The following is a 27,978-nucleotide window of genomic DNA, read 5'->3' on the forward strand; positions in this document are numbered from 1 at the left end:
AAAGGCGTTTGTGGAAGAAAGGATCACAGCACTTAAAAAAAGGGGGGGCGACAAACAAGCATCAATGTATATATTTTACAGACGCGCTGGGAGAGAAATGCGCGTCCGTGCCAGCTGAGCTCGCTCATAAGTAGCTGGATTTTAGGGCTGGGACTGTGTAAAACGCGCCGCCCCGTGATGCGCTCAGGAGCAACGTCAAAGAAATCTGATTTCTCTGGGCGACTTGTGTTTACACAGGAGCCATCCAAAGCCACGTTTTAGCAAGCAAGCTTGGCTGGGACAGTACACTACAGGACTGTTTAGCGTTTGACTCACTGCCCATGCAAACAGTGGAGGAACCGAGCAGGCAAGCAAACTACAAATACATCACCATATAAGTAAATTTAGTTGAAATCCGTGAGGGGAAAACTGTGCATCGGAGGGGATTTTTTTTGGGAGAGATTTCGGATAACATGGAGTGTTGCAGCTGATCGACAGGGTGAGCACATGTTGTGCACGTAGCTAATCGCTTCGTTGTGTCAACTTTCACCGTGGATGTGGACATGGAAACTGTTGCAAACTAACCACAACTACGCCTGGCTTTGGCTGCAGGGAATGGTGCATCGGTATTATTTTTTAAAGTAGTCTTTAGTCCCGCAAAGCTTCCTGTCAGCGAGCGTCGGCCGAGAGTCTTCTTGGGGTGGGGTGGGGGGGGGTGGGGGTCGACATGGATAGCCAGGATGAGAAGGAGAACAGCCCTCCGAAGTCAGAGAGGAGGTTCGCCCTGAGTTACATCGGCTGGTCGTCGCTGGACAGGCGGACCACCCTACCCATGCTGCCGTGGCTGGTGGCTGAGATCCGCAGGAGGGGCGAGAGAGGCGACTGCGGCCCCGTGGTGCAGCCGAGAGAAGTTCAGCTGGTCCTCAACCCCCCCTTCGTCCGGTGTGTCCCCTCCAGCAGCAACAACTCCTCTGTTTTCATATTCGAGCACAAAGCGCAGCTCATCTCTCGCTTCATTCACAACAGCAATGACCTCACCTACTTTGCCTATCTCCTGCGGGGCCAGCCTGACAACCCCGAGTCCGAGATGTCCTGTCACGTCTTTAAGGCCTGCGACCCCAACCAGGTAGGCCTGCTCAAGTGCCAAAGATAACCTTATAACATGACACAACAGTTGTGCCAGGAGAAATGAGGGAATGCCAAGGACAATAGACTGAGAAAATAAGGGTACCAGTAGTGTAATCCGCTCTTAAAATTTTTATTATTTCTGGATTATTATAATAGTGAGGTTTAAATGATCCTTTGCACACTGAATTTCCAGTTTGAACAGCAACAATTCCAGAGGTTTTTATTGTTAAAAGTTTTAGGAATCTACATGATGTCAAGACTTACAGTGGGGCCTGACCATCAGCATTTCACAATGAGCTGAATCTTGCTTTAAGTGCAAACACAAAACAAAGGAGTTTCCTGCAAAGCCCAAGGTGAAACCTCCTCTAGGCGACAACTGTATCATTTAATCTCAGACACACAAACAGTAGATTAGTCAATAGTCCAAACATGTTTGCTCTGGTATTAAGTATTTAGGCCACCGGTCAGTGAGGATGATAAACTGAGCACCCTGGATTTTTGGCAAAGTTAATCCATCTTTGTGCTTTCCTCTTTAGGGGATCAGACATCTCTCTGGTGCCTATGGCGTGATAACAACAACTGAGCAGGGACAATATTGAGTCAGCACATTTACATGCTGATCAGCATGCCAGTCTTGAGTAATAAACCGAAATGTGGTAAACAGTCAAGAAAAATCAGGAACGTGGGAGTCAGTGTTTGAAAATCAATGTGCAGTCATGGTTTTTTGGTCTTTGCTTGAGATGCACTTTAGGTTGGACTGTATGTGTCAGACACTGCACTCAAGAGCTCACCCCAGTGGCGCTGGTGTGTGTGACCGAGTGTTTGCTTGTGTGCTTACGTGTGAGTGAGAGTTTGTGGTAGTGAACTAGATAAAGTGCTTGATACTTGTTTTCTTCTGTTTATATTTGACCCGTGTGGTTTCGGGTTGTGCCAACATGGTTCTTAACCATCTGTAAAATGGGCTGAAGCGTTACACTTGTTCATGTTATTCTAGTTTCCGCAGTGAACCAGGAAACCTTCACTAATGTTCACAAACAGATATCATGTGTTATGCACACGTTTTGCATCAATCTCAAATATGCCTGCGTTATATCGTGTTTCCTGTGGTATGTGCAGGGCCTGAGCAGGCAGTTTGTCTTCGAGTCAAAACTGAGAGTAGAAGAGGCAACAAGTTCTCGAGGCAGACGCACTTTGGAGGTGGCTGGCCTCCCTACTTGGATCCCAGTGTTTGCAACAGTCAGAAAGGCATCTTGAACATAGGCTACCTCATTCAGCATTATTACGCAACGAAAACTGGTTTGGCAGCCAGCGAGCTAGGAACATGTGCAAGGTGGACCATGTGGAATGCATGGGTTATTCTAGCAGTACGCTGCTACCATGCACAACACCCTGATGCAGTCATTGTTAATGATTTGATTATTTGCCAGGTATTTTCTGTTTACAATACAGGCCCCCTCATTGTGCTACAGTAGATTTTCTATTCATCTGAGCTGAATTTAAAGACGTGATAAATTATTGCTTTATTTCTGGGTGACAGACATGTTTAAACATCTATTCTTAGCTGTGGACATGACAAGAGTGCACTGTGCAAAGCCTGGGGAAAGGACCACTGGCATTTATCCATATGATGTGAAAGGTTAAACTGAGATGACACACATGATGTCTTGAAGAGCAGAGAGGTTTAGTCGGCTCAAATACAGTCTTATTAGATTTTGTATGCATGGAAATCAGTGAGTTTAATTTGAAGAAAGAGAAACAAAGCAAAGTCTATATGCAAACATGGAATGTGTGTTCCTTTGTTTGAAAAGTTGGGCACTGCAAATCAAGTCTGACTTCCTCAACTTGAAATACAGCTTCAGTGCTCGTATAAAGCTGTAACTGGATAAGGTGTAGCCATCTCTGGACTTGTGGATTGGCTATAACAACAGGTCATACATAATGTTTTGCCACTGAGTTAAACAAACACTGTCATTTAGAGTTTAATTCTAACCTTTTACATGGCTCAGAGGTTTAGATACTCATTTACATCCTCAGTTAGACTCTCATGGCAGCAGGCACAAATTTAGCAACTCCGTTGGGTATTTATCAAAACCAGCAATAGACAGATCCTGCACAGTGTAAGCCACAAGCCTGTATGTTTTCCACCCTGCTCTGAGTTGGAACTGGACCACAGTGGAGGGTGACTCTCTGCTGACTCGTGAGTGTGGTTCATCCCTCAGTGGCATGTAGTGTGACAGTGGGATATGCTCATGAGCCAGGACAGAGCAAGAGTAATGTACTTTGAGAGACAAGATCAGCCATTATTGTCTACCCACCAGCTTTACACTAATTCTCAACACCAAAAACCAACATGACTTTTTTTCCATTCTCTGCTGTTGCGTGGTGTTGATAAGCTTGTTCTTTGTCACACCTGTGCTAACATGTGTTAGCCAGGGCATGTGATGTCGCCCAGTCACTATCTGTTAACGTGATCTCATTTCTTGCTAAACAAGACACAAAAGCTCATAGATACTCATCTGTTTGTCATGATAGATTTCAGACAAAGTGTTGATGTCCTTTAGAGTGAATGTATATTGTTTCATGTCACATCCAAGCAAGGATATGATATCTATGCCTGAAATTACAATATTTCCTGCATTTACCTCCATATGATCACGAAACCATATCCATTATTTGCAGTTAATTCAGCATATAACTCAATTTTAATGATCTTCCTCTAACATTGTATTGTAATACATAATAATAGAGATAATCCAGACACACCATGGATGCAAATCAGAAGGAAAGGAAATGCTTTGTTTCACTGATGTCTTGACGCTTTGATTTCCAGTCATGAGCTCCTCCCGCCCCATGTTAAGGTGACATAAGAGCCTTTGTCTTTCCGTGTTTTCAGTTGGGACATTAACTTTGCTAAACTGAGCCACTCAGTTTGCCCTCAAGCACATGGAAAAGCACTGGGAGGACATCATACGAATGGGCTTCAAAAAGTTCACAGAAAACGGACAGTTGGAAAAAACGGTTTATTAAAAGTTAGGATGTTTATTTTTCCATTGCAACATGTATTTAAGGGTTCATCTTAGAACATGTTAGAACGTACAGGTGCACTGAGATCAAAATCCCTGCATGTGATTTTTAGCTATGTACTTTTTCCACGAACTTTTTGAAGCCCCCTTGTACAATGGCTGTATACAAACATGTGGCAACAGCGAGGTACCTTGAAGAATCACTCCCTTGGAGAGCTCCAGGCACATACAGACAGTTGTGTGCATTAAAGCAGCAGTAATTTATCTGGGTTTACAATTGAACTGATTTTTTTCAGTTGCTTATATTTCATATTTTCTTATTCAATTTTTCTTTTTTTTTTATGTTTAGCTTGTTGATCAGTCGCAATTTGACATTTGAAGTTTGCAAAAATGAGGTTCAGCTGAGTTTTTTGTCTTGTTATTTATATTAAGATCACTTATAACTTAAAAAGTGTGTTATCTTTTATTGCTTCTGGTGTGACATGCAGACTTATCTTCCATTTCTCTGTGTATGTCTATTTTCATCCTTATCTTGTATTGACACAATGATAACCTGGGTGTCTCTAAAAGAAGTCTAATTACTCCTAATCGCAGATGCTGTGCAGCACGTGTGTTTGGTCCTCATTGTTTCCCTGTGGTTTGGCTTAATGGTGTTGATAAGAGCGACAGAACTACTTGCTAGCTACTGTTTGATCAGATACCATTGGGGCATATTGTAGGGAGGTTTGACATTACATGGGCCATGCACTGAGAGTGCTCGGGACTCTACCAGCTCAGAGAGGACAATCCTCGTGTTTGTTTTCTCCTAAGCTCTAAAGCTGTGCTTGGCTGCTGGTGTTTATGTAGACAAGCTTAGGATCACAAGCAGCGTCAGTGATATTATTTTATAAAGCCAGGCAATGATAGGTGAAAATATAAGATGTAAAAAACCAGCACAAAGAGCCGTTGGAGTGGGAGTATATGTTTGAATAGGTTTCCAATGAAAAACACATGGCTTTATTCCCACACAGCGCTCTGCCTGTCTGTGCCTGTCTCCATCCAAGGAACGAGCACCTTTACTGGCTCTGTATTGGGTAGACTACAAATAATTAATCCGATTCGTGCTGTGGCGTCATCTTACTCATGTATAATCCAGCAGTTCCTTTAAATGTTAAGATGCGTGCTGTCATTCTGCGAAAAAGTGGGGACACAGGCCTAATTGTGTGACAGACCAGACAGTGCAGCTGTGATTCTCTACCACCAAGGCCTCTGAATTACCCTGACCTTGTTGTGTCAACCCTGGCTTTTGCTAATGCAGAACTCCCCTTTACTCCACAAAGGTGCACATGTCCACATGTTGTAGACGTTTCAGGTTATTTTGTGCCTAAATTTATGTGCAGACATTAGTTTTGACAGCTTGAAGTTTGCCATATCTTAAAAGGCAAGTATTTCTGATAAAATAAGACCAGGTCAGAGTTTTGTTCAAGTGAGAAGAAGGCTTCAGTATGTATGACCAACAACCCCACCATCCCCACCACTTACCCTCCTCCTCATCTCAGTCCAGTCCTCTGCCACCAGCTACGCACAGCTCAGCCCTTGGAAAGGCAGGCACTTGGAAAATGGGACTTTAAAATAGCTCAAGTAGCCTCTGCAACAATATGGCAGACAAGCATTTCATCTCTGTGCCTCATACATGAACTAGCTACTATGAGCAGCATACAATAGTCAGGATGTTGTATTTTTTTTTTAAACAATCTTTCCTTTCCTTGTCTGCCCCTCTCGCTTCTGTGCTGCTCTGGTAACACCTCTGAAGTATTTTGTTACATAACATCCCTCCCTAGTCTACATTATAAATATATTTGCTCAACAGTCAGTATGCAGGTCTTATCAGATAAGATAGGAGATGTGTGCAGTGTGCAGAGCCACTGTTTGTTTTAGCTCTTATTGTTGTCTTAAACATAGTATTTGGCCGACCTTGGCTGTGGCCCTGTGGTCCTAGGCACTCTCGCTTTTTTGGGGAGACGCCTGCCAAAATTTTAGCGCAGCGACAATTCAGCACCCTCTGAATTCAGAACTTTGAGTTGTGAATGTGTCTCAAGACTGAAGCATGGGTTGCATGCACATTCTCAAGTATTGCCTAAGAATTTGCTTGGTTAGACTTCAGTCTTGACTTGTATGGGTTATTTTGTTTGTGTTATTTTTTTTTTCATCGCTGTGAGTTACCAGAAGCAGATTTCCTGCTTTGACGGAGCTGGATATTCCTGCAGGTGTTGAACAAGGTGCAAGTGCCTGACACAGTGGAGCAGAAACAGCCTTAGTGACCTTCAAGTCTCTGATTTCTTTCAGCCCTCTGTTTTGTCTTCTGTCCCATAGAGCATGGGTGTTCCCTTGGCTGCTTGCCTAGTCCTGACTCCGTTGTGGTGTTTAGTCTGTCTGTTGTTGACTAGCTTGCATTAGTTCAAATGTTAGGCTCATTTTTTTCAGCTGTGAAGTTGCCACATGAGGTCAGGTCATGTAGTTTGTTTATCAGATCAAATTCCAGAGTCAATTGGAAATGCCATATAAACTTAGTTTTCTTGTTTTGCGTTGACTTTTGTTTGTGCAGTGTATTTTATATCTTCCACTGTAGAGGTCATTTTAGTAATATAGTTATTGCTATCGATATTAATGAGTCTCAGTTGTGTTGAGTTATGAGATTCTCATGTTGTTCACTGGTATGATGAGCTGTAATCTCTCCTGGCATTTGGTTCCACTTCCCTTCCCTTCCTCTTTTGTTATGATTTTCCTTGGTAATGTTTTCCTATTCATCATATCCCTTTGCTCCTCTTGCCTTTCTTGCAGGTCCCTGAGGTGATCAGCAGTATTCGCCAAGTGTCCAAATCAGCTCTAAAGGAAGACGCCAAGCCCAAGCAGGAAGCTGAAGAGGCCTTCTACAACTCTCAGAAGTTTGAAGTGCTTTACTGTGGCAAGGTAGAAATCTATGCGTACGCCTCAGTAATATGGCTTGTTTTCATCTAACAAGGTCATTGAATGAATATGGTTGAAAAAATTCCAGGTGATGGTTGGACACAAGAAAGGCTCCGTCCACACTCATCGATGATTGCATCGATAAGTTCCGTCAGCATGAGGTCGAACGCAAGCGCCTGCGGCTGCTCAACGGTCAGCGAGGGTCCACGGACAGTGCCCCAGTGGAGTTCCTCATGGGGGGAGAAGGAGACCCGCTCTCCTCTGTTCTGAGTGAGAGTATGGAAGATCCAGAAGTTCTCGGAATGGCGGACATGACCGGAGGTGGAGGTAAAGGCCTCATGCAAATTAAGGATTAGGGAAAAGTTGTTTTATTGAAATGTTGCTTATGAGCACAATATCAAAAGGCCTAAGCTGAATCAGCAGGTAGCTGTAGTCAGATTTTAACAACACACAGTTGTTCGCTCTTGGAGCTTCAAACTCCTTAGTTACTGTTGCTATGCTTGCCAAGCTACGCAATTTACAGTTATTACAGCGGCAGATTAACCACTAGTATTCTTTCAATTTATACACAGATGGACACAATCAGGCTTATTGTTTCTAGCTGGTTAATTATAATATGGAAAAATGTTCTGATGATATTATATAATTAAAGTACATCACGATGGCCCCCTATATGAATAAGGGTAATGCTTACAATTTTAAAAGTAAAATAAAAATATATCTCAGTATGGGCCAGCAACATTAATCTAAATAAACACTTGAGTGTACATGTGTCTGATACGCAGGTAAAGCCCTCCCTAGCAGTGCCAGTCAAAGCAGCCTACGAGGAGGAGCATTCCCTGAGTGCATCCTGGAAGACTCTGGATTTGAGGAGCCTCAGGAGTTTCGTACCCGCTGCAGTAGCCTGGCGGGGAGCCTGCAAAGGAAGCCAGGGGAAGGCGTCATCATGGGTCCCACTCGCCGCAGACATTCTAGCGCACCAAACCACGTTCAGCCGTCCGATGCGGACAAGAACCGCACCATGCTCTTCCAGGTATTGGAAGTTTAATAAGAAGCAGTGCAGTTCATTTTCTGTGAAAAGTAGCAATGTGCTGTGCTTTGTTGATGTCTTGGTTTTCAGAATGTGTTCAGAGCTACCTTCTCTCTGAGTCCAGCTGACTTTAGACTCTCAGTTCGTTGACACTGAAGATTTATCATCACAGCAATGTTATCTCATTAAAGCCCATGGATAAGTATGCTCTCAAGTGCCTTGCCTGTACCAGGGCATCTGTTTTATTGAATTACAACCATTTCAGTGAACTAAAAGGAATGAGTAGCATGTGTGATTGTGGAATAGATGGGCAACATAGAGTTTACAGTTGAACTCTTGTTGAAGTCTTAAGAATGTTTTATTCTCTTAAGTTTATAGACAGAACCCTAAATATACAAATAATTCAAAGATATGGATATGTTTTTTTTTTTCACACTACTGCCAAGTCATAATTTGTCTTGAAGAACTTGATCCCATCTGTCACATCAGAAAACTCTTGCTAGCCTTAGCTGGCTGTTTGTCGCTGACACCCTCCCGGCGTTTGGTTTAGACCCTGAGCTTCTCTTTTACTACAGATCATTTTTATGTGCTTGTCGCTGGCAGTTGTAATGTATAGACCACCTCAGCCCATGTTACTGCCTCAGTTTAAGAGGCTCTAACTCCTGAGTAGAATTTGTGGGTGCAACGCTGCCCCTGTGAAATTGTAAGGCCCTCATGCTTTATGAAAAGCATTCAGGCTGCAGCGTGAGCCAGCTGCCATTCCTCAAACACCATGCTCATTTCCTCATGAAGCTAATTTTAAAAACTAGAGCACAACGCTCAATATGATACTCTACATTAGCAGTCAATTATGGGAAAAATCGTTGGTGTAGACTTGTTGACCCTGATTTTGAGTGTGTTTATGTCTGTCATTGAACCGGTGTCAGAATAGTTGTAGTTCCTGTCATGAGATACTTGGCACGGTTATCCTCTTTACCATAATATCCATGATCTACAAACAGTATGGAGATACTATAGTTTTGTGTGAGCCCTTTATGTGTCTGTATGTGTTCTTGCGTCTGACTGAAATGTGCTTTTTTTTGTTTCACAGGTGGGACGTTTTGAAGTAAACCTCATAAGTCCAGATAGTAAAACAGTGGTGCTGGAGAAGAACTTCAAAGATATCTCATCCTGCTGTCAGGTTGGTTTAATTTTATTTCCTGTAGTCACACTAAAAGCCTCTCTCTTGTGTCTCTGCTGCAGTCCTAGTTGGAGGATAAGCTCAGACCAATTTATGCCTTTCTGCTCTACACATCTAATGCATCACTGCCTGCCTTTACAGTACAGCAGGCTTTTTATGTTCAATACTTAAATTTGATGGGAGGTTGCATCTTTATCAGTAATGTAGAAATATGTTCCTTTTTTACTGCCTGATGCAATCCCATCCTCTTTAAATCTTGCATAAAGATAATATAGTCTAGTGTGAGCAAAGTGGTCATTGTACTAATTGAATGGAAAATGGAAATGGAGAATGTTGTAATGTATTAGTGACATGTGCTGCTCTCAGTTGCAGTTTTATCATCTGTATCACTGAACTGAATGCCTTGCTGAGATTTACTCAGTTTTCCTCCTCGTCTTGACTTTAACACAGGGTATCAAGCAAACCGACCATTTTGGATTCATCTGTCGGGACCAGTCAGAGTCTGGTCCCAGTCTGTATGTTTGCTACGTTTTTCAGTGTGCCAGTGAGTCCCTGGTGAGTCACACAGAAAGATGAAAATGAGAATTACTCAGTGTTTTCTCTTAACCTAATATTTTTATTTGAATCTATACTAAAATCCCTGTGTTGTCCCTGTCCCTGCCCTCGCGTTTGACTGCGTGTGTCAGGTAGATGAGGTGATGCTGACCCTGAAACAGGCCTTCACTACAGCAGCAGCCTTACAAAGCAACAAAACCCTGATCCAGCTGTGTGAAGCCTGCCCCATGCATGACCTGCACAAGCTCTGCGAGCGGATTGAAGGTAAGCCTCGTGAACTCAGTCCTCTCGCACGTCTAGCGCTTCTCTCTGGCCCGACCCATGAATATATTGATATATGGTCTGTTTCTCCATACTTAAAGCATGGTAAAAGAACATTCTTATTTCCTCTCACGTTTCTAGGTCTTTACCCACCCAGAGCAAAGCTAGCCATCCAAAAATATCTCTCCCAGCTGACCGACAATGAGCAGGCTGAGATTTTTGAGCGAGTTCAGGTAAAGGTTTGGCTCTGCTTTAGAGAAAGCACACATTTTGCCTGAAAAACTAGTGACACATTAACATTTTTTTTGGTAATCGATTGGCAGTTTCTTTTTCCTAATGTTGCATCTGCTTCAAAGCACTGTTTTTTTCCCCATCTTGGGTTTTTGAGTGTTTGTGTGTCCATGTTTGCAGAGATTGAAGCCTGGCTCAGACCAAGAAGAGAATGAGCTGGTGATTCTCCATCTGAGACAGCTTTGTGAAACCAAACAAAAGTCCCACCTTCACATCGGAGAAGCCCCTCAGGTAAACATTTTTCCTGTAGGCGATGAAAAAACAAATTTGCAGCATAAATTACATTCCCATATCACAAGAGCAGAGATGAACCATCCATCTCAGATTCTCAGTTGTAGACTGATCAGAGGTTTTAATTTAACTTTACCAAAGAGCTGAAGAAACAGCATTTTCACTAAAATGTCTTCAAATTCAAATGGTACAGTGTGAATGTCTGAAAAGTTTCTAAGGGCCTCCTAGCATCCTTAAAACTTGAGAAGTCAATTCAGGCATTAAATGCTTCTGAAAAGGAGTGGATTTTATGCAGAATAGCAAAGGATTTAATTTGTCTGAGTTTTTTAAGATCTCTCCTCCTACAAGGACTTTGTTTTCTTAGCCAGGTCACTGTATTGCAGAACTGGTGTCAGTCAAGTAAACTGGAAATTAATGTGTTCAAAACAAAAGAACTTTTAATACAAACAAAACCAAGGGGAATCAGTAACACCCTCCTTGTCATACTTAATAACCAGCCTGTAGAAGAAGAAGAGAGCTAACCAAACAGTTGTTTTTAATTAGCAAGCTTAGGAGCTTTGGTGTTAGCCAACACATAGTCGAAATGGCACACAGGAGTCTGGTTGAAAGTATCTTATCAGTTAACACAGCAGCTTGGTATAGCAACTTGAGTGCAAAGAGCAAAAACAAGCTCCCCAAAATTGTCAAAATTGCAGAGAAGGTGATTGGCAAGTCACAAAAACAACAGTATACTTGACTGTGCTGTACGCAGAAGGCTAAACACATAATTACAGATACTTCACACCCACTACGCTCAGGGTTTGAGCGGCTCCCATCTGGCCGTCAATTAAGGGGCCTAAAGAGCCAGCCAGAACATATGAAAGAAGTCTTTTTACCTTATGCCATACCAGCCCTGAACACAGAATGACTGATTGTTATTTTATAAGACCTGCTTCTGATATTGCTGCTATCAGCACTATGTATGTTGTATATCCTGGATGTTTCTTAAGGGTGTGTGGTGTGGTGTGTGTGTGGTGTGTGTGTGTGTGTGTGTGTGTGTTATGTATGGCGTATGTAAATCTGTAATTCATTATTGTGTTTTGAGAGAAGCCAAAGACAAATCTCCACAATAAAGTCAATCTTATCATCTTATCTTATCTTAGAATATTTAGTTCCCTGTCGTGTCTGCTCATTTTACAGCTCTGTTTCTGTTGTAAATGTTAAGTTCAACACCTCCCTGTCTTGAATGAATAATATTCCTGGAAGAGATCCAAGCTGGTTATCAATTTAAATCACTGTTACATTCCTTAAGTTGGAAAAGGGAAAAAATGTGACATTTAAAGTATGAAAGCGTGGTTGATTATTACTTCAGCATGATTTAGCCTGGGGGGTTGTTATGTTAAATATTATCATTCGAATGGCAGATCTCCAACAACAGCTCCACTGTTACTGACACAACCAGCAGCTGTAGGCTTTCCCTCGCAGCCTCGGCCATGTGGTCTGTTACTGTACAGCTACACTGAGTTTGTGTACTTACTAGTCAACGCAGTCACGTTTTATTTATTATTTCTGTGCTGATTTTTCTTTCTGTTCTATGTTGATGTCCTGCAGAATGCAGCAAACAGCCCAGCAGCAGGAGACGGCGCAGCCACCAGCAGTCGCTTCAAACTTGATATTCTCAAGAATAAAGCGCGCACCTCCCTCACCAGCTCTCTAGAGAACATCTTTGCAAGGGTGGGTCTGAGAACAGAGGTTTTTTTTTTTTTTTTTTTTTAAACATATCCATTTCTGTCCCCACGTTTTATCTTTATTTAATTTTCTGGCTGTTCCACCATTTTTCTCTCTCTCTCTAAGTGTATCCCTTATCCCTGTCTCTCACTTCTTCACCCCAGACAGAATATAGTCACTGTGCTTTGTGCCCTTGTGTGTCTTCCCGCTCAGCCTTTGTACCAGTTGCTGCTTCTGTGTCACTGTCATTCAGGGGATTTGGATTGACCCATATCTGCCAGTGAGACAGCAGAATAATTCCTTGGTAGAAGGATCCAGGCAATCTGAAACCTCTACCGCCATCTGTTATTGTCTCAGAGACTAATCTCAACACTCTTCATGTTATCAAGTCTTGAAATATGTGTCCTTTTTATTCCTTGCCATTCAAGATTTTCTCATCTTATCGCTAGTCAGTCTCTTACTGCTGCCCTGACAATACCAACAATTCTTTTTTGTTAAGAGCAGGAACAGGAAAAGAAGAGGTTGTGTAAAAATGTTTTTAATTTTTTATGATATTTGCTATCTTGTATTTCCAGAACTTGTTTCATGTTGTGTAATCACCTCTTGTCACCAGGGAGCCAGCCGAATGCGGGGCCGCTTGGGAAGCATGGGAAGCGTTGGCAGTTTTGAGAGAGTAAGTGTCCTTGAGGAGGGAGAATTTCCAGGGCCTCACTTCGGGGGGGGGGGGTTTGCTTTTTAAAGCCACTGGGCTTTAAAAAGCGTGATGTACCAACGAAGCGTGTTTTCACTTTCATCAATGTCAGCAGTCGGAGGCTGCCAACAGTGCTCTTCTCACATGGATACATGATTCTGCACCACATTGTTCCCACATAGCTTCGCGATGAGGCAACATTGGCCAAAAGACAGAATTGTGCAGCAGGGATTGTGTTTACAGACCTGTCCGTGAACCACTTTGGGTCGTTGGCTCCACTGTGTCACATGTGTGCAGAATGTGGCGTGAAGGTGTGGTGTAGTCCCTCTGACTCCCCATCAGTCACGATGGAGTACTCCACTGATTTAGCAGTGTACATTATCAGACTCTCTATGGAGAATCAGAGATATGGTCTTTTTTTTTTTTCTTTTCCAAACTTGTTGCCTGCATTACCTACAGTGCAACACTATCTCTGGCAGTTTGGTCAGTAATTCAGTTGGAAAGGCTAGTAGTGGCTAAAGTAGCCTTGAATTGGTAGCCTCAAGCAGAGATGAGGTGCAGGCTACAGAGGTCTGATAAACCCACTTGTTTCTAACTCCACATCCTCATATTTTTCATTTTCAAACTTTCATTTTCAGTCCCAACTGACGCGATTGATCAGATTTCACGCTGCTCCCTCTGAAGCTATAAAAGACTCTACATATTTGTTTTTCACATATGTACTGAGTACTCTAAACAGACTTTGATGTGTGAAATTAGAGGCATTCCTATATGTATGCTATATGTAAGTGTTTGCTATTGCTACATAGCCAGCGTTATGTAACATGTTGCTCATGATGTTTAACACACAGAGACATGAAATAGACCCTCCCAGCTGTCATATGACTTTGACTATGCCTTTTGCATTAGTCATGTGTTGTCAGATTCACTGGAAGTATAAACCACTGAGTGGGAGAAATAGTTCACATCAGCCTTCAAGCGGCTCCATCAAGTGAGGGGAGGGGGGGGGATTTTATTAAGCTGCCATATCTCTTACTTTCACCAAATCCACCAAGACTGGCTGTTGCAGAATCCAAATCAATCCGTCATAGTCAAAGTGATGCACCCAACCCTAGCTGTGAAGTGCAAAAAATGTTGTCAATTTCATGAGCTACTTTTGTATCTTGAATTAATTCATCTATTAATTATTATTTACATGGAGAATCAGGTGTTTTCACGTCCAAGGCGCTCCTCCCCTTTTTTGTATTTCTGACAATCAGAAGAAAGTTGTTTGCCTTGTAATGAAGTGAGCCAGTAGTGATCAGGGGATCGTGTCAGGATGCCTATGGCCTGGCAGGCAGGAAATCCAAGTCAGGATGTCCACTTTTGCATCTGCTGAGCCAATGCCTGTCCTGGCTTCCTCTTCTTAGTCCTGTCATAGGACACAGTACAATGCTCGCGTGTCTGACCTGAGCCACTTCATCTCATGAGAGTTTCCCAAAATGTACAAATCATAATTATTAAGCCGTTCAGCTGACAGCGATATCTAGTGTGATTTACATTTGTGCAACAGATGCAGTGTGCAAGAACTTTTGAGATAGTGACAGTAGCTCCATTTAGACCTTGCAGTTTTTTTTTTTTTTTAAATATCTCTATGCATATTGAAGGAAGCAGATCAAATATTGCTTCTCCTGTCATGTCATAACTCGGAGAGGGAGGTCTCTAAAAGCACAATGGAGGAGATTGGAGGGTTTCCATGTGGCGTTGAGTTGCTGAGATCCTCCCCACCAATAGTGTGCAATGCTGTGAGTCACAGGACATTGTCCATTAGAATACAATAGATGTGGGAGCTGTATTGTGAGGCATGAGGCAACAGTGAGTCTAAGAGTGTAGAGTGGAAAGTTGAACCTGGAATAAGTCTTGCTCTGGGGTTTCATTGGGTAGGTGAGTGCAGACCTGTAACTTGAGTGTTTTGTCTGTCTTGGGGCTCAGCCTCTGAAATACAATGACTATCTGTGTGTGGTTTGACTTCCAAAGACATTTAGAGTGGTCTTGAATCTGAATATGAATCCTTTGAATTTTGCTTTTAACCACGTTATTGACCTGAATTTGGGATTGGATTATGTTTAGCTTGTTATTAGTCACCATTCTGTCATTGTCATTCAGCTATACAGTCATAGACATCAGAAAATGATATAAAATCTCATAAATGTACATTACTTTTACAGATTTTTACTTACTGCACTGACATCTCTCTCCCTTTGACGTTTTTTCCTCCTCAGCAGGATGAGGAATCTCCTGGTCACTCCCCTCCTGGTTCCCCTCCCGCCTTCCCTGACGACGACCCGGAGGCCGGCCTGCAGTTCCGTCGGCGTGCCCACACCTTCAGCCATCCGCCCGTGAAGAAACGCATCTCCTTCGAGGGACACCCGGGCAGCCAGAGCAAACAGGTCCCGCTGCGCAGACAACAGTCTGTTTGCCCAGAACTGCTGCAGAGCAGGTAACAGACCCTTCACCTGTCAGTCGCTGCACTGCTAGTTTGAACCTGTGGGATAAAAGAGTGATCAGTGCAGAATATGCACTTCGTCAGTGAAGTTGCAGGAGGTGATGTTTTGCTGAGTGAGTTGCACTAAAACTTTTCTACAAGGGCGAGCTTCTGTGTTTTGTTTGAAGATACGGCTAATGCTAACTTTGCTAAAAAAAAAATCAGAACCTGTTGCTTTTAATCAGTTTCACACTAACTAAATATTTAGTTGACCTTTGATGTGCACACAGACAATGTAATCTATTTGCAGCACTTTCATCAGTCTTAAATCTCTCTACCTCCTGCTCCTCTATCCTTGAACAATAGCATCACAAGTTTCCTGTTTCACTGTTTTGATCCCTCATGAGTTCCTCTTTGTTTTTTTTCTGTGCTCCGACCAGAAGGCCATTTTCTTTTGTGTAATGTTTGTTTTTCGTTTGTGGGCATTTCATGTTTGGCTCGCCCAGTCCCGTGGCTGTCTCGAGAACGCGCAGCGTTTCGGAGAGCGAGTCCTCCTTCAGCCTCCCCTCCTCCTTCTCCGCTCCCACTTTCCTGAAAAGCATTTACCAGGGCTCACTGGGCTCCCTGAGCTCCCTGACAGACAGTGGGAGCTTCAAGAGGTGAGAGGGGGTGCCACCACCACCACCACCCTCCTGCTTACACCCAAACTCACCGGCCGGGGATGAGATGGGTGGGATCGACAAGCTGTTTTTTGTTTGGATGGCAGTAGCAGCATACATGTTGGCTGTCAAACCTTTTAACACTCTGCTTTTTGTCCCCGTAGCTTTGTACTCTTTTCCTGTCTATCCACAACAACTTTTTATTGTTAAAAAAAAATACTTTCCAGCTATCTCTTTTTTTTCCCCATCATCTCTGCAGCTGGATCCACCCTCTTCCTGTTTCACTCAGAAGTAGAAGGGGATGCTGATAAACCCCTCTCTTGTTGCATTTGCATGTGACTTTTTTTGCATGGCGAAACTGAATTTTAACCTGGATTTATCGCCTTTATTAACTGCATTTCACACTTGTTCCATCACCTTTCCTGACCAGTGGTATTCACAGTGCCTTAGGATTCCTACTCATGCTGATTCAGTTTAGTGATGTATTTATTTTGAAAGGTTGCGGCCAGTGGTCAGCTGCATTAATTAATCAAGTAATATAGTACGTTCAAGAAAACCTGACATATTATGTGTGGGTGAGTCTCTAGATCTTCTCTCCTCGCCCTGCCTTGACGGGGTCCAGGTGTCTGGGTGGCAGAAAGTAAAGGTTAACATTTCCATTATAAATGAGATTCAGTGGAGCCAATCACTGTAAAATGTCATTTCCACAGGATGTTTTTCTCTTCTGACAGCAGTCTAATCTTCATTGATAATGCAGCAAAAAGGAGCAAGAATTCCTTTTTCAGCACACATTATCAGTGATGGTGAATAAGTGCAGGTTTTAAAAGGCAACTTGTTGAAAAGCCTTGACCTGCAGGGTATTCAAATCTGAATGTGTCAACATGTTCACAGCCAGGTTTTCTTTCATTTGCAATGAGAAATAACTTTACCCCAGTGACTATGTTTGAAAGTGATAGGAAAATATATTAAGGAGGTAATATGTCAAGTGAGGAATTTTAATCTGTTAAAGAGATGAAGTTAAATGTGCAGAGGAGCTGTAAGAGCAAAACTGTTGTTTCAGAGACATTTGTCTCAATCCAAGGTCACTTCCTGTTTTTCACTGCCCACATGATCAGACAGGCACTTGCGTGCTGACCAAGCTTATTATCTACTACAACGATCAAGTGATCCTCAGTGAGTTACGTAAAGACTTTTAACTTTCCTTTTTAATGGAAGAAGAACATAATCAGTATGAAGTATTCATGAAATTGTTCCGGTTGTTAAGATTGTATTCTAAAATGTAACAGCTTTGGGTTTTTCTGTGTGTGTGTGTGTGTGTGTGTGTGTGTATGCAGGATTTGAAAATTTCCCTCCACTCTGGGTTTTTGCAAGCCAAAATGCTTGTACTCTTTAAATAAACCAAATTAGGGGCTGTTCGTTAACTTCAATGTAAAATACACTGACATTAAACATATCTGTGGAAACCAAACAGTGAAAGCAGAATATACAGTTGCATTATGATGATAAAATGTCACAGTATAATAACTAAATCTTGCCAAAAAGATTGTAAACTTTTTTTCTGTTGTCATTGTACTGTTTTATTGTTTTGACCCGTACACTCAGTAGTTGCATGGTGCATTTGATTTCTAATATACCACAAATGTAAAATATGATAACTTGCATAATAGTGGTGCTGTATTTTTGCATAAAGCACACTTGTACTGTGTTAACACAAACAGCAGGAGGACTTTGCAGGCCCTCACTGTCTTTGCACTATAACCAAGCACTTAACTGCGGCTGTTGTGGTTGCACCATCAAAACTGGCTCTTTTAAGATTTGGCTGAGCGCTGACCAAGTGTTTCTGCTAATTTATAATTAGTGTTTATCCTCATTTAATGAGTTGGTAGCCATGGATTCTAAGCTGTGCATATTATGACGTTATGTTGATAAGTGTGACACAAAAGCGATGCTGGTACTATTAGCCCTGGCAGCTGTTTAACCAAGTTTTCTTACTAAAAAAAAGGTGCTTCTCTTCCAGAAGATGAAAAAGCATGCATGTGCCTCAGCTGTGGCTGATGTTTATTGGTACATACTAATTGTGAAGTGCTGCTTTATTAACATGGGTATTGGGAATCTGTACCTGGCACATATTTTCACCAGTATGTTTATATTTTGTTATCAGCTTGGAGAGTCTGAGTTGAGAAGCTGGTATAAGGTTTCTTGTTAGATGTATGTGTGCTCATGTATTCAAGGATGTGTGTGTGTATGTGTGTGAAAGTGTGCTGAAGGAGTGTTGCTGTAAGATGACACCTGACCAGTTTATCGGGTGTCTGTGACGCTGCTGTCTTCTCTTGTAGCAATGGGGAAGGCAGGAAGAGGACCCTGTCTGGCTGCAGCAGTGACTCAGTGAGTGGCGGTCTCCCTCTGACCCCACGCAGGGTCTCGTGGAGACAGAAGATCTTCCTGAGGGTCGCTTCGCCTATGAACAAGCCGTCTGCATCTATGCAGCACCCAGGTCTGGTAACACAATCCCTCTAGCAGGTCTGGCAAGGCACAGCGTGACGCACAATGAATAAGCTCTGAATAATCCACAAGTTCATAGAAAATGAGTCCCAACACAGGGCGAACATTTGATTCTTGTGGATTTTGCACGGATATATGAGGAAGTAAGTGTCTATCTCCTTGTAAGAGATAGACACTGATAAATGAGCTTTTGAAAGTGATAAATCATGTACAGTGATCCTCCTACCTGTTCCCATTGCACACAACCTCATACATCCCAAATACAGGTTTTCATTTTATATGCTTTTATCCAAAGAGCTTTACAGCACCAATAATATGTCCACTTTATAACCCAAACAGCAACCTGGATTGTAAGTAAGTGACACAATGACTCTCTGTCTTTAGCCTTGGTTTTGTCCTCACAAATTCATGAGAAAAATTTGTGGCTCTTCAGCTGCTTTCTTCACCAGCTAGTCACTAAATTTGTTGTTTGGTGCTCAGTTAGTGTGACAATTGGTTTATGAGTGCTTTTTTTGCTGCTGCAGGAAACAAGGTTGATGAAAGTGTACAGTAAATATGCTGTGAACCCAAAACAGGTTAGAAGAGGCTAAGCACCGTAGTGCTGCAGAGTTGGGTGATAATTCTCTGTGAACTCGTTATTGATAAGCCCTTTTATATTACACATAGTCTTTAGATTGATTTGTTGTTCTTATAAATGAATAACCTAAATTCAGTTTTTCATGTGTCCTCTCTTAATGTTTTAGACCACTGCGATGCAAGGGAGCTGTTGCCTCTCTCCCCTCGTGCCTTGGACTCAAGTCTGGACCCTTTTGGGCGTCTGCTGCCGCCGACGGGTGACCCCGTGTCCGGGGAGAGGCCTAAGAAGACGGGGCCTGACTACCGTGCCCTGTGGAAGACTGCCATCCACCAGCAGATCCTACTGCTGCGCATGGAGAAGGAGAACCAGAGACTGGAGGGTGTGTATCGGTCACATAAAATACGATAATCACCCTAGAACGAATCCTTCCTTTAATCACATGAGTGACACATATGAAGAACACAATGTCTGCAGTCTTGTTGCGACTAGATTATGAAGTATTCTTTGATGTTTAGCCCCTTTGTTTCTGTGCAGACACTGGTGTATTTATAATTTGTCATGTGGCTGTACTTGTTGAAATCTGCTCACACTGGGTCTTATTGTTAAGATTTATCTGCCTATCAAGATATTTATTATGGGGAACTTCCACTCCTGACCCTTTTCCTCACCTATCATCAAAGTTTCACACACAGTCATCACCACGTGTTTAAACACTCAAAAGTCTTGCTGTTCCCAACTGAGGCTTTATGAGCGTGGACAGGGATAGAAGGCTCAGATTTAGCAACTCTTTAAGCTTTCATCTCTGTTTATTTTGAGAAGTCAAAAGTTGCAGAGCTGGATTAGGATTCTCAGGCACAGTTATATTTAAAGCCAAATGTTTTGGTGTTGCATACAGGCACACATGACAGCACATGCAGATACATAAACATGCAAAAGTTCATGGAAATAATTCTCCTTTATGGGAAACCAACAGTAACAGCACTGTTAGCTCAGAGTTCAATGAAATAACAGCATATGCAGCAGCTTTTGCCAAACATCGCCCTCTAATGGCCCCGGTCATTTAGGTTGCATTCCAAAGCCTTTTTTTTTTCTTTTTTTTTTTTTTTAGCACTCCATTCTTTTCTCTCCTCCCCTCACAACCATTTGTCCCTTAACAGGAAGTTAACTGGAGGAGAGGAGGTAAAGACCATTTTAGACAGTTAATTGGCTACTTCATTATAAGAAATAGATCTTTATCTCCTCCTTAAAGGAGGAGATAGTTAGAGAGGAGAGTTTTGTTTTAGCCTTGGGATGTGCCTGCTGTGTATAGCCTTTATGATTTACTATACCAACACATCTCTTTCCCTTTGTTTGTTACTATGACACCAATGCTGGTCTGAGGACCTAACTGTGAATAACCGTTTTCAATAGAAGGTAAGCGATACAAAAGGAGCCTTTGGGATCAAGGCAGATGTTTTGCATGATTTTGGGTGTTGGTTATTATATTCATTCAGTTCAGCTTATTTTGTTTGCATGTTCAGGGATGATCATACTTTCTGGTGTGTTTGTTTCTTTTGTCCTTTGAATCTCACCCCACTCTCTTGATGTGGCTTCCTCGTGATTTCAGCATAATAGTGATGGATTTTACATGTTAATGTGGGTATTGTGGCTTGTGTCGACGTGGTAGGCTTTCCATGGTAAATGGTGACCAAAATTGGATGTCTTTTAATCAGCTACATTCAGCAAAAGCAGAGGGGCTTTGTACTTCTCTCCCTCCTTTGTCGGCCTTGATTTTCTGGTACGACTAGGGAATCTTAATTGACAAAATGATGTTGAATATGTTCATCCCATCTGTTTAATCTCTTTTCATTCCGGTGACTGTGTTGCAGCGAGCAGAGATGAGCTGCACATCCGCAAGATGAAGCTCAACTACCAGGAAGTGGGCCAGTGCTCCAAAGATGCGCAGGCACTGTGGGAGAGAAAACTGACAGCCCCAGGCAGAACGACAGTCCCACAAGACAAGGAGGAGATGTATCGTGCACTCTGCCAAGGTGAAAGATGTGTGTGTGTGTGTGTGTGTGTCTGTGTTTTTGTGCACAAAACAAAAGTAAGAGAAAGAGGTAGTGATGACATGCTTGCTGATCTTTAATTCCTCTTATATAGTAGCACATGTGTAGTGTTTTGAATGAGCATATGTGATCTTCGTCTTTGTATGCAGGTGTTCCCAAGAGCAGGCGTGGGGAGGTCTGGTTGCTCCTTTCCCATCAGCACCGGCTGCGTCACAGACTTCCTCAGCGTCAGCACGCCCCGGACACCCCCTACCATGACCTGCTGAAGCAGCTCACCGCACAGCAGCACGCTATTCTGGTGGATCTAGGTGTGTGCACAATCTCATGCCACAGTCATAGAGTATGACTCAACTGCTCTATAAGTAGAGGCTATCATTGTTATGTGTAGTTGTCGTTGGAGTAGTAGTTTGGTTGTTATTCTTCTTACTTGTACCTATTCACAGGAGAACTTAAAAAATATTACTCCACATTACAACACATTCTCTGTAGTGCCACTTCATGTTGAAAGCTCACACTGTGAACATTTGCTGGATATCATCTGTCTCCCTCCTCAGGCCGGACCTTCCCCACCCATCAGTACTTCTCAGCCCAGCTGGGTGCAGGACAGCTTTCCCTTTACAACCTCCTGAAAGCCTACTCTCTGCTGGATACAGAGGTACACACTGTCGTCCTGTTTCCTTTCCCCACGGTAAATAGTGTTGGGAACATCATGAGATTGGTAATACATAGCGAGTGCTTCTTTGTTGTACCACACAGGTTGGCTACTGCCAAGGGTATCAGCTTTGTGGCTGGAGTGTTGCTGCTGCACATGAGCGAGGAACAGGCCTTCGACATGCTGAAGTTCCTGATGTATGACCTTGGCATCAGGCGGCAGTACAGACCTGATATGGTCTCTTTGCAGGTCAGTATGAGAGTGGGTGGTGATGGAATGTTATTAGAGTATGGTGGATCTCATTACTCTGCGCTAACATTTTAGCAACAAAAGAATAGAACCAAAAAACTGTGATAGACAGCAATGCATAGATAAGACCAAATGAGACACAGAGGCTGCACCACTTTTCACTAGGAAAGAGCTATTATCACATAAGTCTACACACACAGTGGCTTTAAATTTGAATGTTATTGTAGTATCTAAGTATCTTTTACTGTACATTCAATTTGTATCTGTCATCTGCCTGCTGTAGGAAGCCGAGCTTGCCTCTCACTTCTAACCTGTGGCTTATTACTTAGCAACATTAGTCATGTGTCTCCACCTCTTATTCAAACCACACCTGCATGCCTGCTCTGTTAGCCTCAGTTAAACATCAGCTGACCTCACCGGGGTGAAAGCATCAACAGGCGTGGTAATGTTTAATCTACCTCAAGTAACCATTTAGCCGAACAGTGGCCTCGTGGTTCTCTCTCTCTACACCGCAGTTGCCTTTCTTTTGAGACCAGTTCAAAGTCTGCAAAGACAAGGGGATTTTGTGCAGTTTGCTTTCTGCAGTAGTTGAATGCGAGGACGTGAAGGTATTGCTTGTGTTCTTTGTAACTGTCAGGAAACTGTAAGACTGATAACAGTCTAATTTTAGCTTGACTTAACTTCTGCTTCTCTTTTCTGTCTGCTGTGCATTTCACTGCAACACTTGTCAGGATCACTGTCATATATATTGTCAGAGAGTTAGTACAGCTCATCAAATGCCTGGCCTTGATGCATGTCTGAGCAAGTCTCTAAACAACACTGGCAGTACTAAAGGAGCTTCCTGCTTTGGTAAATGTACATTTGACAGTTAGTACTTCTTAGATTGCCCTGTGATACTGTCCCCTACCGATCCAGACATACCAGTTTTGTTCTAACGCTGCATGTTTTGACCTGTATGCGTATGTGCACCTGTTTGTATGCGAGTGTTAATGCCTGTGAACTGTCTGTGTTGTCCCAGGTTCAGATGTACCAGCTCTCCAGACTGTTGCACGACTACCACCGCGAGTTGTACAATCACTTCGAGGAGCACGAGATCTGCCCGAGCCTCTACGCAGCACCGTGGTTCCTCACTCTCTTTGCCTCTCAGTTCCCCCTCGGCTTTGTGTCCCGCATCTTTGGTATATTTTTAGAATAATGGCCCCTGTGTTTGCTCACACACACAAATGCTTATCAGCACAATGCTGTTTTCAAAAGAGGCTGACATTTAAGTAGCCTCTTAACAATTACAGCTTAAAGGTAAAGTGTGTAAAGCATTAATGTTTATATTGTCGTGTCTGTGTGTGTTTGTGTGTGTTTTCTTTTTTTCCTCCCAGATTTTGTATTTGCCCAGGGGACCGAAGTGATCTTTAAAGTGGCCCTCTGTCTGCTGAGCAGCCATGAGGGGGAGATAGTGGAGTGCGACAGCTTTGAGGGCATTGTGGATTATCTGAAAACTACACTTCCCACTCTCACTCAGACACAAATGGAAGAGACCATTGCAAAGGTATAAAGTTCAAAGTTAAATGAAAAACAGTCTAAGGTTTCCAAATAATTAGGTCATCTAAATGTAATCCATATTGCATACGGGCCACTGGTTAAAAGCTTCTTAATACTTGTGTTAAACTGAATTCATTTTAAGACAAAGCTATAAAACTACAGCTATAAACATTTGTACTTTCGGAGTCATTACAAATTAAACTTTATCAGTGGCAGTCTTATGAGGCTGATGTACTATTATAGTATTCATTTAGCCACAATCATGAATAAATTCGTTTTTTTTGTTTTATCACAGTAGTATTTGTCAACAAATTCCATGAACCAACTACTCAACCAAAACCAACAAGTGAGGTTAATTTGTCTAATATGTTCCAGTTTCCACACACACAAATATATACTCAATAAAAAAAATAAATAAAATGCTGGATATTGTAGATTTTAGCTAATTTTAAGCTGTAGTAATTATTTACTATGTGTGTGTTCATTGCAGTGTATGTCTTTCCTGGGGATTTGTTAACAGTAAGCAAATGCTAATTATAACCAGGGGGATGGTGACTAACTAACTAATTCTGCTGCACCTTATTTACAGTATTGCTATATAATATACTAAAATGACTTATTACTTGATGGCATCTGTCTCACCGTGTGGCATTTTGTTTGCCAGGTAATGGAGATGGACATCTCTAAGCAGCTGCATGCATATGAAGTTGAGTACCACGTCCTTCAGGATGAGATGTTAGACACTGGACCGTTGCCTGATGATTCTGAGCGGCTCGACAAGCTAGAGAAGACAAATGCACAGTTGAAGAAACAGAACATGGACCTGCTGGAAAAACTTCAGGTACAGAAGAGAAGGATCAAATTTTTGATAATGTGTAAATGTGAGAAGTTTTTAAGTTATTGGTCAATTTATGTTTCTCCTCTTTTGATGGACCGGTGAGGGCCTGTAATGTTGTTAAGATATTCTCAACAGTTGTTGCTCGTAGTGTTTCAGACTACCCCTAGATGGCGCTGAAACATAAGTCACAAACATAATGAAAATGATAGAAAGACAAAGGAATTGAACTCTACGTGTGTCCAAATACTTCTATATTATTTCGATCAGTAGTATGTAAATCTGTGCAACAGGACGGGTAAAGTCACACCTCATTGTCGTCATGTTAAGTAAAGTCAGAGAGGTGTTGAGCTTCTCTGGTTTCTAATGAGACAAAGAAAATTTATTAGGCTCTTAGAATCATAGTGCTTGACAACTGTTACTACAGCATTTAACACGTGATTTACACAAGCCACAGGCACTTTATTAACTACATGTCTGATTGCACTTAAATAGTGGAGAATTTAAAATAGGATCTGGGAACAAAGTCACACTAGTGTTGACTTCAAGTTGACTTCTCCCCCTGAGCTTTTTATCTGCCCTCCGTCCAAATTTCTATCTTTGTGTTATACCCTGTATTTACTGAGGTTCAAAGTCTTTGTCCTTCAGGCTGCACGGCAGAAGATTCAGACGCTGGAGACGAGCGTAGAGAACTTCCTTTCTCGGGAGAGCAAAATGAAGCACATGATTCGCTCTCTGGAGCAGGAGAGGGCAGCTTACCAGAAGACCATTGAACGCATGCGCTCGTGCCTTCCCCCCGACGCCCTGACAGATGTGGAGATGACCCAGATCAAAACAGGACCCAACGGGAAAGCCAAAACTGCAGCCAAGAAGCCATGATGGCAACCGGGGGGTGGGGGGGTGGGGGGGGGGGACTGGCTGCTCTGGGCAGACACACAGAAAGAGACTGAAGCAAACAAATGGAGACTGCTTTAGTGGAAGGCTGCTGAGCTCTACAGCTATTGTTGTACTGCTGCACAAGAGTGGCAGTGCATTGTAAATGTGTGACGTCTGGACTTGAGACACGCAGACTGTATGGGAAAATATCTATGTGATATTTGTCAACAGATAATAGAGTGGTGGGAGGATGGTTTCTGTTATATTAGCAAACAGACTGTTCCATCAGTGGATCAGAGCTGCTGCTCTGTCTCATCTGTTTCACTGCCAGTTTGTAGGTGAGATGAAGATGTACAACATCCTTCCCTATTCAGATCTCTTGGCAATCACAGGGATCTTTTCTAGATTGACACAAGTGAAAAATGTGTCAGCGTCTGCAAATCTTTCTGAGCACTGCCTTGATGTATTTACTACCAGCCTCAGTAGCACCACAAAAGCAGTGAGCAGAAGGTGCCTAGTGGGAAACAACCCTTTGGACCTCAGGTTCAACATATAGCCATTATCAGTGTGTGTAATCCTGGAGTGGAGACCCCATTGTTTTTTGTTGTTTTTTTTGAACTTGTGTATGCTGATGTTAACTCTGCCTCCTGCTAATCATCATTGCTTTGTTATTTCCTTTTATTCACTTGAAATGTTTGCAAATGCAATTTCCCTCCAAAGTTCATCGTGATAATAATCTGTTTTTTCACCACAGAGGCATTGGAGTGCTCGTCTGCCGCATTAGATTGAAATTTCTGCAGACGTGTATTTGCCGTCGCTCATCTCTCAGAGCCGCACCACTGCCTTCACGTGAGCGATCTTTAGTACATGCACTTGCTGCTTTTAAGGAGGAAGTGTTTCTTCCAAAGCTCAGGCAGGATGTGAGGTTGTCTGCCTTCTCAGTTTCCTGTGTGACTGACCGCGGTGTCGACTTGTTTTAGCACCACGCTCACACTGAGGCAGAGTTCACACTCCCCAGGAGGCACTGAAAAACAGACAAAGGTGGAGGAGTGATCTGAATGTACATCACATGTTCTGCTCTAAGAGTCTGTATGACTTTTTGTTTTTGACAGACATAGGAACATCACCTGTTGTAGTATCTGAATGTGGGACTGCAAGCTGCTAGGGTTGCATGGCTCAAGATTTTAAGACAACACATATCAGCAGTTGCATTGTTGTTGGTCACATGGACAATTCTGTACAGAAGTTTGCAGTGAAACTCAAGGGTTTACAGAGACTGCAAAGGAAATGAGAATGGAAAGACATTTCACTTTCTTTTTTACATACTCAGTAACACATACAGTATCTGCAGACATACATACGTAGAAGCTGTGCATTGAAGTGGCTGAGTGTATGGGCAGACAGGTTCAAATGAGCTTAAAGATTGTGCCTGGCTCCTCCTTTTTATCCTCTGTGTCTGACTCACCAACGCCTGTTCTGATTGAAAGAAGAACAGTCCCAGGCTTTCATAAAACACCTGAACATCAAAACCAAGGTGATGTCACTCAAGAGGAAAATCACTTACTCACAGTGTCTGTCAGCCTTCCTGTCCTTGGTGACACATTCATGTCCTTTTATAGTTTTTGTTCTCAAAGGCAAGTCCTTTGGCATGCAATGCAACATGTTTATGTTTAGCAGTCCTGCCCATTTGCGTATAACCAGAGCACTTGCAAAGTTGTGGGAGCTAATTCGCGCAAAGTTTGATTGGTCGATAATCCGGCCTGACGTCCTCTGTTGGGGCGAAATGTTCTGGTGATGACTGAGGTGACGCTGTGAAGGTTTGCACCAAACCTCTCAGAAATAATAGAGAAACGATCGCCTCTGAACAGCAGGGATTTTTCCTCACCAGTTCAGCAAGTGAAACATATCAATCAACATATCTTGAAATCTGTTGAAGGATACCCCAGGATACAGTCCTGCTTACAGCTTTCCTGCTTCTTTTTGCCTGTTTTTTACTTAAGAGTATTTGTGCGTCATAGAAATTGGCCATTTAACCAAAGATGTGGTTATTTTTCAAAAATGAATTCACCCAAAATGCTGTGATATATTGTGCGTTAAATGTGATCAACTTTTTGTCACTACACCTGTTTAGCATTCTTTAGGTTTGAACTGAGACAAATGATTGAAATGATACCAAATATTGATGGTAAAAACTTGACACTAAAAAAAAAAAAAAGGAAAAAAAAAAGGCTATCAGCAGACTTGTTTACTCATCATTACACAATGTTTATTTCTTCTCAGCTTATTAAGTAGTGCCAAAAGTTAATAATGGCCTTTATTCTCCATTAATCGGAGATATGAGACCATTGTGTCGATATATCTAATTTAAAGCACTCCATTGTAGTCAGTGAAGGGTCTTTATTTTACACCAGGTGCTCTGAGTCCTGACTACTAAACAGTGCTTGAATCACTGTGTTTTAAGAAAAGACGGTCAACATGAGGGCTACACAAAGGAACTGTCATGAATTCTTTAATAAACCTCACCTTGCCTTGTTTTCTGTCTACTCATGTCCGAATGT

At 42.4% G+C, this 27,978-nt stretch overlaps 1 protein-coding gene across 1 annotated transcript; it reads left to right on the forward strand.

Annotated features, from left to right (window-relative positions):
• On the forward strand, positions 1-27,954 carry tbc1d4 (TBC1 domain family, member 4). The gene is given in 25 exon segments (XM_051072286.1): positions 1-1,105; positions 6,951-7,079; positions 7,165-7,182; positions 7,184-7,403; positions 7,862-8,109; positions 9,197-9,286; positions 9,737-9,841; positions 9,973-10,105; positions 10,244-10,335; positions 10,514-10,624; positions 12,215-12,337; positions 12,945-13,004; positions 15,284-15,501; positions 15,993-16,145; positions 18,482-18,639; positions 19,391-19,603; positions 21,093-21,254; positions 21,422-21,580; positions 21,827-21,927; positions 22,029-22,043; positions 22,045-22,173; positions 23,192-23,351; positions 23,547-23,716; positions 24,374-24,550; positions 25,193-27,954. Coding segments are annotated over 25 exon segments (3,774 nt in total). The 5' UTR covers positions 1-706; the 3' UTR covers positions 25,424-27,954.
• Positions 27,955-27,978: the final 24 nt, after the last annotated feature.

The sequence above is a fragment of the Lates calcarifer genome, linkage group LG1 (assembly GCF_001640805.2).
Source record: "Lates calcarifer isolate ASB-BC8 linkage group LG1, TLL_Latcal_v3, whole genome shotgun sequence".
In the NCBI taxonomy this organism is placed as follows: domain Eukaryota; kingdom Metazoa; phylum Chordata; class Actinopteri; family Centropomidae; genus Lates; species Lates calcarifer.